General features: G+C 39.9%; 2 protein-coding genes and 1 long non-coding RNA gene across 6 annotated transcripts; all 3 read right to left on the reverse strand.

Moving 5' to 3' along the window:
• Positions 1-221: 221 nt before the first annotated feature.
• On the reverse strand, positions 222-6,014 carry LOC103979029 (F-box/kelch-repeat protein At5g60570). 4 transcript variants are annotated; one of them, XM_009395032.3, is made up of 3 exons: positions 5,725-6,014; positions 5,387-5,579; positions 222-1,819 (listed from the first exon to the last, which is right to left on the reverse strand). In XM_009395032.3, exon 3 carries the CDS (start codon positions 1,724-1,726, stop codon positions 440-442), a length of 1,287 nt encoding a protein of 428 aa, XP_009393307.2. In that variant the 5' UTR covers positions 1,727-1,819; positions 5,387-5,579; positions 5,725-6,014; the 3' UTR covers positions 222-439. The 4 variants fall into 4 exon arrangements, with proteins under 4 accessions (XP_009393307.2, XP_009393305.2, XP_009393304.2 ...); XM_009395030.3 differs by having other exon boundaries at positions 222-1,762; positions 5,742-6,013; XM_009395029.3 differs by having other exon boundaries at positions 222-1,762; positions 5,725-6,013.
• A 1,601-nt stretch (positions 6,015-7,615) lies between these two features.
• On the reverse strand, positions 7,616-12,008 carry LOC135633396 (uncharacterized). The gene is made up of 3 exons (XR_010494990.1): positions 11,811-12,008; positions 9,118-9,256; positions 7,616-8,267 (listed from the first exon to the last, which is right to left on the reverse strand). It is a non-coding gene; the product is annotated as an uncharacterized LOC135633396 (long non-coding RNA).
• Positions 12,009-12,393: 385 nt separating this feature from the next.
• Positions 12,394-15,322, reverse strand: LOC135632639 (NAC domain-containing protein 21/22-like). Its single transcript, XM_065141275.1, has 3 exons — positions 15,113-15,322; positions 13,120-13,394; positions 12,394-12,883 (listed from the first exon to the last, which is right to left on the reverse strand). The coding sequence occupies exons 1-3, from the start codon at positions 15,288-15,290 to the stop codon at positions 12,494-12,496; spliced, it is 843 nt and encodes a 280-aa protein (XP_064997347.1). The 5' UTR covers positions 15,291-15,322; the 3' UTR covers positions 12,394-12,493.
• Positions 15,323-17,716: the final 2,394 nt, after the last annotated feature.

Raw genomic sequence — 17,716 nt, forward strand, 5'->3', positions numbered from 1 at the left:
AGCCGCTGCAGAAGCATGGCAAGCTAGGGGAAAAACTGGCATGAAATTGACAAAGCCTGACATCTGATTCTACATCATAATTCTGAAGTTCAAGCCACAATAATGTTGCTAAGCATGTAAATTTAAAAATACTGAATCATCAAGCATTAAAAACCATAACCAGCAGCATACCAAGATTTCTGTGTGTATAGCATCACAAAAGCTCGTGCAATGAAGGGCAATGTCAGAAAAGAAAAAGAAGTCTTCACATTAGGTCAATGGTCTGCTTTGTCTCAAGAGACATTCATTGTGAGAGCACAAAGTAGCATCATCAATCAATACAAGTTATCAAATTCTTGAAGCAAAAAAATTACCCAGTAAAATAAGACATTTCATCAATTAAAAATGGCAGAAATTCCTGATTAATCCATGATTTATAATCAGCATGCATTTGCATGCTTCAACAACCCATTATTGCACAATTGTAAACAAAAGCACCAGCTCTTTCTTTGATAGAAAGAACATCCCAGTCTGCTCCACCCACATTTCCATCTTCAGGACACCAATAGTGCAAAACAATTACTTCACCTTGAGGCCCTCTATGACCACCGATGACTAACAATTTATCACCACATGGCTTGAATGCAAGACCCCAACCATTAGAAGAGTCAGCTCTCACAGGCAATGTTCTTACAACATTCCAAATGTTATTTGCCTTATCATATTTCTTAACTTCATTTGTAGATTGATCTGCAGCATATAGCTGATTATTTACAACTGCAACCAAAGGGGGAGACTGAGTAGCCCTATTGCCACCAGGATACATATTCCAAATTCTTCTCCATGCTCTTGTTTCAAGGTTATACTCCTCGCCACACGTTAAAGAATCTGTATGACTTGACATGCCCCCTATAACATAAAATTTTCCATCCATAAAAAAACCAGAACATAATCGCCTTGGTACATTCATATCTGGCAAAGTCTCCCAAGTACCAAACTCTGAATTGTACATCTCAGAACACTTCAAAACATGGCCAGCCATATCACTTCCACCAGCAACAATCGCAATTTCCCCTGAGCTTCCGGATCCAAACAGACAACGAGGTAAGTTCATAGGTGGACATCTAGACCAATCACGCCTCACCAAACTGTACATCCAAATGGCAAAACCTGTAACTTCCCGTCCAAAAACAAGAAGTTGGGTCCCAACAGCAAGAGACTCCTTGTCTGCACAAGAGAAGCAATCATCACATGGCATCCTTGGTAGCCTCATCCATCTACGCCTAAAAGGATCATATGCTTCCCAAGGCATTAAACTACATGCCAGATAAACCCAGTGCTCAATAACACCATGCTGTCTCCTTAATTTGTAAAGATATCCACTACGAATCAGCGAGTTAAACTTTCTGTTCAGACAGGCAAGCGAAGGGTAGTCAGACCTACATGTTAAGGCCAGACAATCTAGTGTAATATCATCATAAAGTCCTGGAAAAAGATGGTAATTTGATCTTTGATCAGTATAACCACCTCCAGGCCGTGCCTTAACCACGCTCCTCAAATTTAACCCTGTAAGATTCAAACTCTGCACATTCACATCTCTGTCAAATATATCCCTTTTCACCTCCTCTAAAATGTTCCCATTTTTTGCTAATAGCAGGTAAGCCAGCAAATACTTCTGAAAAGAACCACAGTCCTCATCCAAAGATCCAAAAAGCTGCAAAAGATAACAACTTGGAACAGCAACCATGATTCTTGGCAAGTTATGTCACAGTCTCTTTTCTCGCTGAGATCCTCAAATGAACAGCTCAAAAGCATCAGAACTCATGTGATTGTGCATAGACTACTATAAAGAAAAAAAGAGCATAGGCAGTAAGATCTTAAAACTAGGAGATAATAATGTGTACAGATTACTGTAGTATTTTAAGATCACACAGGACAACAATAAAACGAAATGGCTTCCGCATTGAAAACATTATTCATTCTGATTTATTTTGTTCCTTTTTTACTTATATAAACATCAAACTTTGCCAGTAGCTGACTTGTAGAAATCCATTAATATAGACGTTTTCATTTTTGTCACCGTTCTTGTTTGAATTTGCAATATAGCTTTAAATTGTTGTTATTATATCTACATTATTCTCGGATTCTGCATTGTTACATAACTATGTACTGGTGGGAAAATTTTGGCAGGCAGGAATTTTCATCTGATGTTATTCTCGTTAACCCATAGTAAAGCTTGAATGGTTTTTCTAAAAAAGAACATCAGCATTCCATAGTGGCCGAATTTCCTGCTTGCCAGATAGATTGAAATGCCAAGATCATGTTCACAGGTATGCAATATGAACCTCAATACACCCAAGATCCCAGATCAATAAAATAGTAATAGAATTCCCAATATAAAACACAATGCAGAAAAACCATATTGATAATTTGATACGAGGATGTGGTAAGGATCAATGAAAGGATATGACAACAAGAATTAGAAAAAAACTTGCAAATTAAAATCTATATAAAACAAGGATTGCCTTCTAGGTGCAGTCCCATTCTGGCCTGAAAATGCATTGGTGTTACTGGCATGATACAATGAAAGGACATGACAACATGAAATACAAAAGAACTTGCAATTTAAGATCTACATAAAATATGGATTGCCTTCTACGTGCAGTCTGATGCTGGCCTCAAAAAGCGTTGGTGTTACTGGCATGATACAATCTATGCAAACCGAAGCAAAACTTTGGGGTTTAGGTGGTGGTCACCTGTCAAGACTGATAAACTGGTAAAGCAAGTTATAGGAGCCAAAATTCATTATCAAAGAGACCTTGGACCACTTGATTAATCGGAGTAAAATCAATCCCAACTTTCTCACTAATGCCTTGATGTTGGAATTAAAATCCAGCTGGTCCAGACATTAACCATAACATTGAATCCAGTTGAATCAATTTATAATTGGATTTGCTCCATTTCAGTTCCACATTAGAAGTGGAAGAAAAATTTAATTATTTTGAAGGTTAAATAGGTCTACTATCATTAACTTACACTTAAGAATTTCATTTAATGGGATAATTTTTCCTATCAGAATGAATAGTGATGTTCAGTATTAAGAGTGGACAAATAGGCATGGTGAAAGATGCAAATAGGAAAGTGCTACTCGTAAATGAGACCAAAGGCACATCACTGCATAATAACATATTTAGGTTGGGCCTTGTATGTTGCCAGCTAATGATCCAGGGTTACTTTTGGGTCTTGGATTTTGATGAAGATATTAAATCTGAGACTATGTTATTTTATAAAGCTAAATGAGTATACTATCATTAATTTTCCTTATGGTCTTATGTTGCTCAGGCCTATTTTATTTTTTGGGGTACGTTGTGGCCGCCAAGGACATATAGTATGTGTGTACCAATCCCACAAGTTCATTATTGGCTTAGACTGCAACCTAGACTTTCCACAGATCATTATATACCAAAATCACTTCAAGATGCCTATTGTTGCTCAAGAAAACCAGCTCTAAATCATATAGAAATTACTTTGAACAAATCCAAAGCCCATTTAGCACTGTCTTCACTGATTATTAGAGCCCCTATTTGTCTGTGAATTAAAAAAGGTCCTAGTATCTTTTGTCAGTTATAGTCCCTGAATGTTATGTTTTTGTTAAGGTTACTTACATTGCAAACACAACCACTTACTGATTTAAAAAAAAAAAAAATCCAATCTGTCACCAGTAATGAAGCCCTTCATCGTTCCACGTTATCATATTTTTCCTCCTTTGCCTCTTCTCCTCCTTTGAACTTCTTCTGACCTCCCCCTCCTCCTAGGACCCAAAGTCCTCCACCTCACCCTCTTGAAACTGGTGGTGGCCCATACAATTGGCTATGAAATTTGCTAATAAGTGATTGGCACACACAGATGATGGCTGGCAACATGGTGAATGTTCCTAGTAGGTGGTGGCTGATGTGATAAGTATTGGACTGTAACATTGGACAGTTGAAGATAGAGATAGGCAGTTAATTGCAAACATATGCAAGTAGTGACAATGGTTTGCCAACAAGGGTAATGGTCAATCATATAATTAGTGACTGCCAGCAACAAGGATGGCATAAGCAACAATATTGATGGAGAACAACACATAAAAGACTGCCGATGACGTTTTGGTGGGCAGTGACTGTGACAATGACTAATGACGGTGAATCATCAGAAGTAGCAAGCTGTAATCGCCAATGGCAGGCAACAACCAAAGATGAAAAGGGATTTTATGATTACGGAAGGAGCGTATACATTCAGATCCAGTTCACTTTAGCTTGATTATTAACCAAAATCTAAATCTACAGAGCATTCAGTTTCCGCTCATCTCCCAAGATAACATTGAATCAAATAAAATAAACCTAAACAAACCAAACCAAAATTTTTGTTTGGGCCAATCTGTTTTCTTGTCAGCAAAGACATGGGAGGAGTTTTGCCTTATTAACAGGAGGAAATTGACACTCCCCCTCTAGATATCTTGTATCCTGTAACTGACCCTACAACAATAACTCAAAAATGAAATTCCAACACACCACATCTTTGTAGTACAGGGATGTAGCAGATCCAATCGATGGCTTAGCCATCATGTCAGTAAAAAAATGAAGACCCTACATGTACCCTACCAGAGGTAACGGAGTGGTGATCTGGTTAGCATTTATTCGACTTTAACTAAAGAGAAACCAAAACTGATCAATGATGTCTAGTAAACAGCTATTTGATTAGGGATGGAGGGCTATGATGATGAGTACAATGAAGTGGTTTAAAATATAGAGACCAACCGAGTGAAAATAATTAAAACACCATAAAGATGTATTTACTTTCTATATGTAACTTATGTTTTTAGTTACAATTTTCATGAAAGTTAAACATTCCTAGACAAACAGTTTATTTATATCATTTTGCTTGTTCTTGTCAAAACTAGTTTATCCTGTTTGCAGACTCGAGAGAAAAAAGAAATCCATTCAAGTATATAAAAATTCTATTCTATGACCAGTTTTATTTGAGCTTCAGAACATAATAACACCTCCTAAATGTCATTTTTTCCGAACACAGAATACATTGACATGTTAAGGTCACATCAACAAGTATAAATTCAACCCCGATGATAAATAGGCACAAAAATTAGCCTGATATCTGAGATTTATACCACAATGCAGAAAAGTGATACTGATATGATAACATTAAGGTTCAGAACAATTCCACACAAAAGATTATGTCAACAATAATTACTTTAAACAAAAAAGTGCCATCAACTCATCCATAACTAAAAACTAATCTTGGTTGAAACCACCAAACAGTGGAGAAGGTCACATTCCAAAAAATTAAACTGGAAGAGTCACCCAAAAAGAAAGAATAATCAAGTCAATGATCAGAGAAGCTGTTTCACCTCATAGGAACAGCCACCGCCAACTTCAAGAACTTCACCAAAAGACGGCGGAAAAATCAAAGGTTCCTCCGGACCTCCTCCATTTCCTTTTCCCTTATTCTTCATGCAAAGAATCGTGTGTATGTATCTAAACTAGCCTATAGAAACCGCAGATCTCCGGATCCAAGCACAAGATTCGGCATAAAAAAAACAGCTACAACCAAAAAGCGCATTGTATCAGAAACCCATCCATTACCATAATCGCAAACCTTCCAGACTCCAAACTAATAAGAGGGAAAGCAAGAAAAGAATCCCGCCACCTCCCGCGAGCAATCCACGAAAAAGAAACAATCTCCTACCTCCAAATCTAACTCACCAAGCGAATCCAGCGCCGGGGGGTGGCTCCACCGCGACAGATCGTCGGCGTCATCCCGTAATCAAGATCCGCCGACGGCGTTCAAGAAGCCGAGCCGCCCGACCGCCTGGATCTGACCAAAACGCGGCGGACGGCGGACGTGGACCTCGCCGGTGGCGCGGATCGGTCGCCCGGCACAAGCGGATCTGCCTCAGGTCGTGGAAACTACCATCCGAGATGGCGAGAGGCGATCGCCGCCATAGAGCGAGCGCGAGTGGGAGGGAGTGAGAGACGTATTTATAATTGGAATGTCCGAACCCACCGCTTCCGGTCTCTTTTCGCCTCTCATTTCTGCGTCGCCTTTTTAATTTCGGCAATAATTAAAAAAATCATCCTCCTCGCCTCTTAAGGCACGACTTTGCCCACGACCGCTCGAGGGGCCCTGAAACCAGCGAAGCACTGCCTCCAACCTCCGCATCCGTTGTGAATTAAGCGGCGACATGTAGCGACGTCGAAGGGCAAGAAGAGGACTAAAGAGTCCGGTCACCTTTTCACTGCGGTAACAGGATAATTTCTAATATTAGACAGTGAAAACATCAAGCTTCGTGAGGAAATGGCAAGTGACCGCGCGCGTTCACATGATTCCTTCACGGGAGAAACGGGTACATCTGCCGTTCGTTTTGCCCAGATCTGGCCGATGGACGGTGGATCCGCTTCCAGTTCGAGGAAACGCTTTATGCACCTGCTCGTAGAGCGCGCTTCCGACCCCGCGGATTAGGGCCGCACGAGAGTGGCCGGACCTCTACGGGCGTCAGAGAAGGATCTCCACGTCTCACACCCACGGCGACGCGGGCGTCACCCGACATCACGCAAGTGGGCCCCGGCTCCTGGTCTTCGTACTCGGGTTCGCTTCTGGGTGCGAGCTTTCCGTGCGCCCCCCGCCCCGGGTTGCAGTCTCGTCGTGCCGGGGTATAGGAGCACCCTCCCTTGTCGAGGTTGCACCCCTTCGAGGTGTGTGTGAGGGAGAGAGAGAGGAGGGGGGGGGGGGGGCGCAGGAGGCGGAATAGGGGGTGAGGATATATCGGAATTCCATTTCCGATCCCAGGCTGTCATTGTGGATAAGGGACGCGACTTTTCAGGGAAGGCTTTACTCAACGGTAAACCGCGGGCACCTGCGGCCTTTTACCCGAAACGGCAAGAAAAGAGCGACAAAGAACCCCCGGACAAGGGTAAATTACGAGAGGACCACCGGGTGTCCTCGACCCTTTACCTTTTTGGGTAGGTTCTCCGCCCCGGGTTCTGACCCACCACCTGAGGCCCACTGAGTGCGGATGGCGTCAGCAAACGGGGCTTGACGGCGTCAGGAGGAGGGGACTTCCGATGGAGTACTCCCAGCCGTACGATCGACGACGATGGCTTTTAATGATGGTGATGATAGAAGAATTCGGTGAACCAAAGCGGAGCATAACGCATCATTACAAACAGAATTGTAATGGGCTACTCGTTTACAAGGCATCCGAGCATGAGGAATTATATTGGAACAAGTAGTCATCAAAAGCATCTGCCACATGTTTATTCTCCTTGATCTGATTTAGTGGAGGCATAAAATACAAGGAGGGAGATAGACTAGTCATCCTGATGCAAGGTAAAACTTTTGATGGTAAAAAGAGTATTAACCAATGATTTGGAAGAAAGGAAAGGAATACATTATCTGTTTCATTATTGGCATGATAATAATGCATTTAATAACTAGGCAACTACCTGCATCATTATTTCAAATAAGCTGCCATGGTAAGGTGAGCATCCAAATGATAAAATAAGATCACTGCAACCAAAACTTTCTAAATTGAGAGGCGAAAATTTTTATTAAGAATTTAAAGAACTAGAAATAATCTTGAGCAGATAAATATGCTTGTATATTTGCTTTGGAACATGTACAGAGTCATACATAATACACTAAATAAAACAGAAACAATTTATTGTAAAACTAGCCCTCGATTTCATTTTGATAGTCTTAGAACAAATAATAAAGGTTGCAAGTGCCTGAAATGCAGAGATGTTTTTGAGGGAATCAGGAACCTTTTTTTTTTCCTTTTCAGGAATTGTTGTGACTTGTGTAGAATAATTTTACTGTTGATGCATGTTGAAGAAATGATGCTCATTCTGGTGCAGTGGACATGGCACCTATGGTGTCCCTTTCCATGGAGGAGACAAGCCAATGGAGGCCGGTGGTCTTAATTGTAGGTGGGGATAAGCTTCCATGTTCAGGCATGTGAGGTTCTTCTGTGGGTTTAATTATTTCTGGCTGCAGAAGGTCCCACAGGCATCCACTCCACTTGATCCTCCTCTTCTCCACATCAGTCAGGGGATGATCTGCAGACACACAAAAGAAAAAACGGGGGATGGGGGGGGCTCAAAAAGTTAAGCAAATCAAAAAAGTTGAATTACCAGACATTTTAGTGGTGTCTTGTTCCAAGTTACTTTTCTGGATGTCTACAGCACCATTCTTGTCCTTTTCTTATCACCGAAAGAGAACCAAGGAGAGGCCTAAAAAAAATAGAAATACTTGGTGAGCAATCACATACTAATGCCACTGCAACAAAACCAATAATAAGCTTGTTTAAGATGCACAATTCGAATTGGTGTCAATAGCAAGGAGGCTCTGGAATTGTCCAATTATTGCATTGAAACAAAGGTTATGTACTTTGCTTCCTAGATTTGATGATTCCATGACAGAAGGTATGCATGCAGATGTCAAGTGTGTCAAGCAGAAACTTAAGAGTCAGTTGTAATACTTTGCAGCTATGTAAAGAAAAAACAAGGATTAACTTGGTCCTCTATTCATGTGTCTACAATAATGTGAACAACGATAAATCCTAGTAGCATAAAGACCATAAATATGCTACTATGATTCTGAAACATCATATGCTCTCGATCGATTGTGAAAGTTCAAAGAAAAGCTACCATGATTCTGAAACATCATATGCTCTCGATCGATTGTGAAAGTTAAAAGAAAAGCTACCATGATTCTGAAACATCAATATGCTCTCGATCACTAAGACATTATTGGGAACATTGTCAACTAGGCACAAAAGTGGAGCACATCATGGCATTCTTAATGGCATCTTTTTATCAGTGTGATTCAGTGAACACAAGCATTTTCCAGAACCAAACAAGCATGATATACAGCTAATCTGGCAACTTATCCAAAAGACATTACCAACTTCCTACTCCATTAACAAAAGTTTTGCTTCCATTGAACAATTTCCGCTGCTGGGAATCTACAACAGTGTCAACCCTTTTCTATAACATCGTTCCGTTTACCTGGAGCGAAAGAACCAGAATTCACCCCAGCTAAAACATGTTCAAATTTGGAACAAAAAGTCATCAGGTGTACCTGTGCTGGTGGCTTCAGTCTCTCATTCGTATGTGGAACAGGTCTAACCAGCCAACAAGTCCAAAGCAGACATCTTCCCCTCAGCAATTCGTGCATTTTAGTTCACAACAGTGCACAAGATTTCGACAAACAGGAGTACCTTTTTAGGGAAAGATGAGGTTATATCATCAAATTAGAAAGTTTTAATTAAAAATTTCGATTGAGAGGCCAAAAGAAAGATCAACAATGAAAGAACAGTAAAAAAAGTAGCATGATATAAATGAAAGTACATACATGGCATAAAGTAAAAGAACAGGGCTTAACAAGAAGACTTGTATATATAAGGTGTTCCCAAGTGACGAACCTACACGAGAATCAGTTTTATACCATATTTGCTAAAAACCTGAAACCATAAGAAAAGCAAGATGAAGTGTGCTTGTTATTCACTTCATATTTGACAAAAATAACCAAACATGGGATTCAGGACCCCAAATTATCTCTTGACAGTAGCGAGCACACTTGTAGAGTCACTAGATTTATAGATTTTCATTAGAAGAAAAAAAAAGAAGCCAATAAGTGCGGGTTCAATCAAGGAGTCTAAGAAAAATTTCAATATTCAGGAAATAAAAATAACACCAAGCTACAAGAATGGATTGGCTTATATACCATTATGTAGTGCTGTTACAATGAAGAATGATACTAACAAGAATGTGTTACTGCTATGACACTATAAATGCCAAAATTTCAAAACCTAAACAACAGCAGTGTGATGGATGAACAGTGCTGCATCCAGACTTAACTCATGACACTGTAATGAAAGAGAGTTGAATGCAAAAGAAATATAAACAACTAAGAAAGATAATTTATTTAATTGTCTATTTGGAACCCACTTAACCCTCTTTTTTTCGACTGTGAATTACTATATGTTGGATCTGACAACAACTGATTCTTTTTATTGTTAGGCTGCCACTAGGGAGGAGCCATCATTTTCGGCAAGTGGGAATTGACTGTGTAACTACTCATTCTAGGGTTAAAATATTGACTTACTGGACATTGATCAAAGAAAAATGCTTCATAACACGTCTTGACTCACGGCTTAGATCCCAACAAGAGGTGACAGAGGTCCGGAAGCACCATTGTCAGAGCCCACCCTCTTTCATGAGCTAAGTGCCATTGTTGCATATATTAATAAGTAAGAAGAAGATGGGAGGAGATGCAATCACAAAACAGGGGATGAAAACAAATTTTGTGGCAGGTCATAAGTTGAGAGAATTTGTGCCCAAAAGCATTGGAAAGATAATTTAGGACAATCCTATTTCATTGGAAACAAGGTTGTGGTTTAAAGCATAAAAAAGGGAATATATTTATCTTGGAAAATTTCTAGAAAATACATATATAACAGAAAACAATCCACCAGCTAACTGGTCTATAGCTAAACCCATTTGATTTATTTAGATTAGGTTACCAGTTTTGACCTAATCTGATGCAAATTTGTTAAAACTTATTATGGGGATTGAGGATTATTTTGGATCCTGTGGTTAGGCAGAATCATCACATAATGATGAATTTGATTTAATGGCCATCCCTCTATGCTTAAGCTAAAGCTAATTGGTTACTTAAAATTATAATTATGTTCTTCTTCCTTTTCCATCTAACCAGCCTTATCCCCCACCCCCACCAACCTTACCCCTTGCCTTCTTTTTCTTCTTTATTATTTCCCTTCTTTGTAACCTTATTCACCATTGTCACCATCATCCAACAGCAGTTGCTTTCCTTCCACACCCATTAGCAACTGTTAGTTGCTAGGTCTATGCATTTGTTTCCCAGCACTTCCCTTTGTATTCTCCTTTCCTTTTAGTAATCAGGCAGTCAACCATTTTTAAAATAATTAGCAAGAGGAAAACAAAAATCTACCATAAAAATGTAAGGGTCCCTCAGTCAAGAATACACATCAAGAGAATGAGTTATTCTATACAAGCTAATTAGCTACAGTGCCCATGTTTGAGTTGAGATGTACCTTTTTGCCTCTGAAAGAATAACTAATCGGAATTTCTCCTATAAATAAGTCTCTTTGGGAAGATATTAGAGGACAAATCATTGTTCCATTACCTATTCTCCAATGATACAATCCTAAAATTGGAAATGGGCCAGATTTTTCTTGAACTTGAACTACCAGGTGGAAGAAAAAGAGGGCAGATACAGTACTATTATAAAATTATTATTTGGATTACCACTAATCCCAAAAACTTAACCTATTAGAAAACGATCCAACATATACATATTTTGAACTCTAACACTCGTCAAAACAATGTTTAGACAAAGAAGCATATTTTTTTTCTAATGCAATTGACTCATCATCTCTTGATATGCAGCCTCGCTTCCGCATCTTTCTCTGTTCCTATCCCACCCCACATCTAAATCGATCTTCAACACCTATAAGCCAAACAATCCTTTCTCTTTTCTTCCTTTACCATGTCAGCTACGAGAAATTTTAATTCGGATGCTGCAATTGCGCAAAGGAACAACAATAACAGATCTTTTAAGTGGGAAAAAGCTCCATGATACGAGAAGAATGGAAAACGATCACAGAAAAGCCATCAAAATCTTTGGAAAATAAAACAAACACGGACGACACTAACCTAAGAACGCACACAGAGAAACAAGTGCTAAGCAATCGCTTTAAATCCTTTCGGTTTAGGGTCCAAGAAACGAACCGTGAAGCGGCTGAGGAAGCAAAGAATAGAACAGGTTTCGGGGATGGAATCGACGGCTCGATCAACCGACAACGTAAAGCAGTCTCTTGACTTCCAGCAACGGGGGGATGGTATATCGCCGGACCGGTCGGCAGCGGAGAAGAAGAACGCGACAAAGAAACGAGTCGGTCGCATTGTTTCTTTTTCTATCATTAGATTATGCATAGTTAGTTATGAGAACAGAAATCGAATGGTCAAACCCAATAAAAAAAATAGATCAAACATATATTAAAAATCAAAATAACTTGATTGACCCGATCAATTTTTGGACCACCAAATAAATAATATAAAATTAATTTTATTTTATAATATAATATGTTATAAAAAAATATTATTGATATCTCAGTCATATGATTTGAACCTTGATACGTAAAATTATTCAAAAATATCTTTTGAAGTAGAAAAATACTACATAAAGATCGAAGTCGGAAGAGGTTCCACGATCATGATTAAGTTAATAATCTCATATACACGTGTTAAAGACTAGCTTTCGTAATTAGTCGTAAAGAGTATAAAAAATTATAATAAAAATTTTAATAAAAAAATATTTAAATATTCTTAATTTAATATTTTTATTATTTATTTAAAGAAGATATTTATGTCAATCATAAAATTATGATTGACTAACTAGAAAGAGAGTGTCCTCAAAATGGGTTCCACATGTACGAGTTGACGTTGCCATCGGAGCTTCTCGGGGCCTCCCTCCATGGATTGCTGCTATCCAACTTGGTGAAGTAGTTCGCGACGTTATCAGAAGAATCCAAGCTCGGTAATCCCCCGGCATGAGCTAAGCTGCTCCTGGTTTGCAGGATTCGTGCAAACGAGGAGGAAGGATTAGCTTCGTGGGTTCTTCCTGACGCTGGGTGTACTGGACCGAGGTTGGAGAAGCAGGACACCTGCTCGAAGGTGAGGTAGCCGTTCATGAGAGGAGGGAGGAAGGAGGAGGAGATATCCTCGCCATCGCCGGCCTCCGTGGCTGGCTGGCCGCTCAGCGCTCTGCTCTTGTGGAAGACTCTACACAGGACCCAATCCTCCTGTTTGAAGTAGAAGCATGGGAGAGGGAGTAGATCATAAGACTTCATCATCGTATACATGCAACGATGAATTTATTTGCTGTGCAATAAATATTCATGTAACATTTTTGTAATGGATAGGAGGAGAGAGACTTTTGTATGATATGCATCGACGTGCATATCATACAAGGAGTTAAGCTTCGAGAATCCTTAGAACTCAATGTGCATCATCATGTGAAGGAGTGAAGCGAGTTTACCTCGAGAGAAAGCTTCTGTGGGTCATCAGCTCTCGCCACCATGCGGAACTCATGCATGACCCAATTAGTTTTCCTTCCCTTGGGTGCTCTTCCTTGGTAGAAGACCAGCGTCTTCCTCATGCCAACGAGTAGTCCTCGCCGGATCACCTGCCGGTCTTTCCCCGTCGCCTTCCAGTAGCCTGACTCGGTTGCACGGTTCGTCCGCTGCCCGGTCGCGTACTTCCGGTCCGGCAGGCTGAAGAAGAACCACTCTTTGCCGCCCACACATGCCATCTCTGTCCCACAAACACAAAACTAGCATGAAGATGAACTGCGCATCAATTCATTCTCGAGGGGTATAGTATAGATTGATCTTGGCTTCTGCTTGGCTAATGAATCTACTGGATTCCACACACAGTTTGTGAGCAACCTCATACATAGGTTTACGTCAAGTAATGTTCAGCTCCATGATAAATGATTGCTATGATTTGATGCAATAACACCTATTATTATTATTATTATTACTACTACTACTACTACTACTTTGAGTTGAAGGATAAACACTACTTGTTGACTTCAAAAGAGTTGAGATGATGCCACAGAAAGAAGCAAAATAAAGACAAAAGCAATCAAGGTCAGGGAAACAGTGCCACGCAAAACATCATGTAGTCATGTTCCCTGAAGCTGCCTGCCCCATCGAGAGAGGCCACACAAGATACATTGATACATTTGATTTCCCATCACCAACTTGTTTTGGATTTCATTCAACATCTAGCTAATATCTTTCCCCATCCTCATCAAAATGTTTATATATCGGGAAAGATGAATGTCTAGTCTTACAGTTTCACTGACCCAATAAAAATTAGTATGGTGAAAGAGACATATCTAATCCTAGAAGCTTTATTGAACATCATCACATCACATCAAAGATGGTGCCCACAAGGGTTGGCTAAACAGGAGGCTAGAAGTGACTAAGAATCTAAAACTACATAACACTGCCGTAATATGTGAATTTATTTCAGTATCTGAAATTGTTGCCTGAAAAGATTTGACAGGAATCATTGGAGAGGAAGGTGGGAGCTCACCCACCAAGTGTGGATCAAGAAACATGAAAGGCTTTTTGTAGAAAGAGGCCAAACCTTTGGTAGAGAATATTTCGTGTTAGAGTAGGGGAAAAGAACAAGAACTAGGGGAGGTACATGCATATTGTATTTATTAGATGTATGATTAGAAAGTAAAAGGCATTTTGTACCATAGTATGAACAGCACTATTAACAATTATTGTTTGGATACTTCTTTTAGATTTATTAGGTCTGGCCACTGGTTTAATGTTAAGAAGCTAAAAATTACTTCAAGAAGCAAAGTAGATGATGAACTTTAATGCCCTTTTTTCCGTTCTAGGAGGAATTTGAAAGAGAGAGAAAGAGAGAGAGAGAAAGATGTCCTTTTTTTTCTTTTCTAGGAATATATTTCTATAACAAATTCTCCATAGTCACAATAATTTGGGAGAGAGAGAGGTCTTTTTTTCTCTTTTCTTTGTGTGGGGGGGGGTTTGTGGAGAGAGAGAAAGAGAAAGAGAGAGAGAGAGATGAAGATGAAGAACATAAAGGGCGCAACTGAGGTCTGTTCCATGATATCCTATCTCAGTATAGGTGGGACAAGTGCGTGTTTGAGGAAAAGAAGGAATTTGGGACATTCGAAAGAGAAGAATATGGAAAAAAAGATGTGTTTTTTCCAAGAAAACCTAATAATTTGGTGGAGATAATTTCAGTAGTGCTCTGAAAAGTGAAAATAAGGGAGAGAAAGATAAATCCCAGTAGTGCTCCAAGATCTCTACAGTGAAGGTATCTTGCACACCTGCGCAAAGGAAAACCTAAAGCGGAGAGAACCCTAGCTGTTCATTCACAGAAAGCATGAACCCCAAAGACAGAGAGAGAGAGAGAGAGAGAGAGAGAGAGAGAGAGGATGCTACATGATGATATAGAAAGAGATTGCGTGTGGTTAGTGGCGTTACCAGGGAGGTCCCATGGTTCGCACTTGTTCAGATCGACGTCGATCATCATGGGACAGCCGTAGATGCCGCTGTTGCCACAGACCTTCTTCGTGAGGTAGTCGCAAACAAGCTCATCGTCCCGTGGGTGGAACCTGAACCCCGGCGGCATCCTCGCCTCCACCATGCTCAAGAAGCTCATGGTAATGGATGAGAGAGAGAGAGAAAAAGAGAGAGAGGGTTTACAGTAACAAGTACGGGAGGAAAGAAGAGCTTAAATAGAAGAGAGAGAGAGAGATATGGTGGGATTTGTTAGAGCTAGCCCCAGGATATTTACCAAAGGATAATTTTGGCAACACAACAAGATAATAAAGCGGAAAGAATAAAGCGACAAGAACAAATAAAACACCAGAACACCAGATATACGTGGTTCGGTCAATTGACTTTGACCTACATCCACGGAAGAAAGAGGAGCAAATTACTACTATAAAAGAGGGACACTTACAAATGCCTTAGGAAATGTTCCTAGGCCATAAAACACCTTCAGCTTCCTAAACAAGAAGACTTCAAACCATAAGCAGGTTTTCTTGTGATGCCTGCTGTACTTCTTGTGGTGTCTGTGGTACTTCTCGTGGTGTATCTAACATCAAAGCTCAGGCCCTTATTTATAGTTCCAAGACGAGACAACAAGTCTGATTTTCCCGATGTGGGACTATGGGACTTGCCAAACTAACAAATCTCCACCTTGGCATGTCCTAACAAAACTTGCTCCACCTTCTTCACAAAAGCCCCAACGGGCAATCACCAACAATGAACACCAACCAAGTCCAAGCACTGCTTGAACTTGTAAACCGGAAGAGGCTTCGTAAACATATCAGCTGGATTGTCCTTCGTATGAATTTTCTGAACAAGGACTTTTCCCTCAGCAATCAACCACTTAGCGGAATTATCACAAGAAACTGCATCTGAATAGGAAGTAGGCTCACCAACTTCACTTGTTTCTTCTGCAACAGACAAAGCATATGCAACCAAATTTGCATATCTTTGTGGTGGTCGAATATTTCTCATATGACGCATATGTCATAATTTAGTGATGTCAGAATCAGACAATGATGATGACGAGACTGCAACCGAACCTGTGACAGTAGTTCCCTGCAGAATATACAAGCTACCAGACCTACAAGCTTTCATAACAACAAGAGCACTTCTAGAAACTTTCATAACTCCACCTTCAGCTGTGTATTTACACCCAAGAGCCTCTAGGGTGCCTAAAGAGATGAGATTCTTTTTCAAATCAGGAACATGTCTAACATTTGTGAGCGTCCTCACAATACCATCATGCATTTTAATTCGGATTGTTCCTCTACCAACAACATCACATGCGGCATTATTGCCCATCAAAACAATTCCACCATTACTAGATTCATATGTGGAAAACAAATCCCTATTGGGACACATGTGATAAGAACAACCTGAATCTAAAATCCATTCATTTTTAGACTTTGTCCTGTCATCAGTAGCAAAGAAAATATTTCCAAAATTCTCATCAGATGCTACACTAGCTTCAGCGGATTCAATAGTTTTCTCAACAAATTTTTCCTTTTGCTTTAATTTATTTTTCAATTTAAAGCAATCAATCTTAATGTGCCCCATTTTATGACAATATCTGCATTCCAAATTTCTATGTCTGGATTTAGATCTAGATTTAGATCTACTACTGTCAAATTCTCTTTTATCCATTTTATCCCTGACAACCAGACCCTCAGCCTGATTTCCTCTACTTTCCCCAGTGATATCTCTGTCTATTTGCTCCTTAGATTTTAGTGCAGATTTAATTTCCTGATACGAAACTGTTTCTTTTCCATAAATCAAAGTATCACGGAAATGCTTAAAAGATTGGGGAAGAGAACACAAGAGCAACAAAGCCTTATCCTCATCATCAATTTTTGCATCTATATTCTCCAAATCCATAACCAAAGAATCAAACTTATCAAGATGCGAGAGTATAGATGTACCTTCAACCATCCGAAGCATATACAGTCTCTGCTTCAAGTAGAGACGATTCTCCACTGTCCTCTTCATGTACAAAGCTTTAAGCTTGTCCCACATGCTCTTAGCCGTAGTCTCCGTAGCTACCTCCCGTAAAACCTCATCAGAGAGATTTAGAATGATGCTGGATCGGGCCTTCTTATCCATACCCGCAAGATCTTCTTTTGACGTACCATCTGGAATGTTCTCAGCACCCTGAAGTGCCAAATCAACTCCGTCTTGAACCAGAATGGCCTCCATCTTGAGTTGCCACATGCCGAAGTTGTTACCAGTTTGTTAGAGCTAGCCCCAGGATATTTACCAAAGGATAATTTTGGCAACACAACAAGATAATAAAGCGGAAAGAATAAAGCGACAAGAACAAATAAAACACCAGAACACCAGATATACGTGGTTCGGTCAATTGACTTTGACCTACATCCACGGAAGAAAGAGGAGCAAATTACTACTATAAAAGAGGGACACTTACAAATGCCTTAGGAAATGTTCCTAGGCCATAAAACACCTTCAGCTTCCTAAACAAGAAGACTTCAAACCATAAGCAGGTTTTCTTGTGATGCCTGCTGTACTTCTTGTGGT

The sequence above is a fragment of the Musa acuminata genome, chromosome BXJ3-3, assembly GCF_036884655.1.
Source record: "Musa acuminata AAA Group cultivar baxijiao chromosome BXJ3-3, Cavendish_Baxijiao_AAA, whole genome shotgun sequence".
Lineage (NCBI taxonomy): Eukaryota > Viridiplantae > Streptophyta > Magnoliopsida > Zingiberales > Musaceae > Musa > Musa acuminata.

Excerpts from the sequence above, each read along its gene's own strand:
- LOC103979029 (XM_009395033.3), bottom strand. The coding sequence starts at position 1,726 with ATGGTTGCTGTTCCAAGTTGTTATCTTTTGCAGCTTTTTGGATCTTTG.
- LOC135632639 (XM_065141275.1), bottom strand. The coding sequence starts at position 15,290 with ATGAGCTTCTTGAGCATGGTGGAGGCGAGGATGCCGCCGGGGTTCAGG. Across the intron at positions 13,395-15,112 it reads CGAACCATGGGACCTCCCTG|AGATGGCATGTGTGGGCGGC; the intron begins GTAACGCCACTA and ends TTTGTGGGACAG. Across the intron at positions 12,884-13,119 it reads CACAGAAGCTTTCTCTCGAG|GAGGATTGGGTCCTGTGTAG; the intron begins GTAAACTCGCTT and ends TACTTCAAACAG.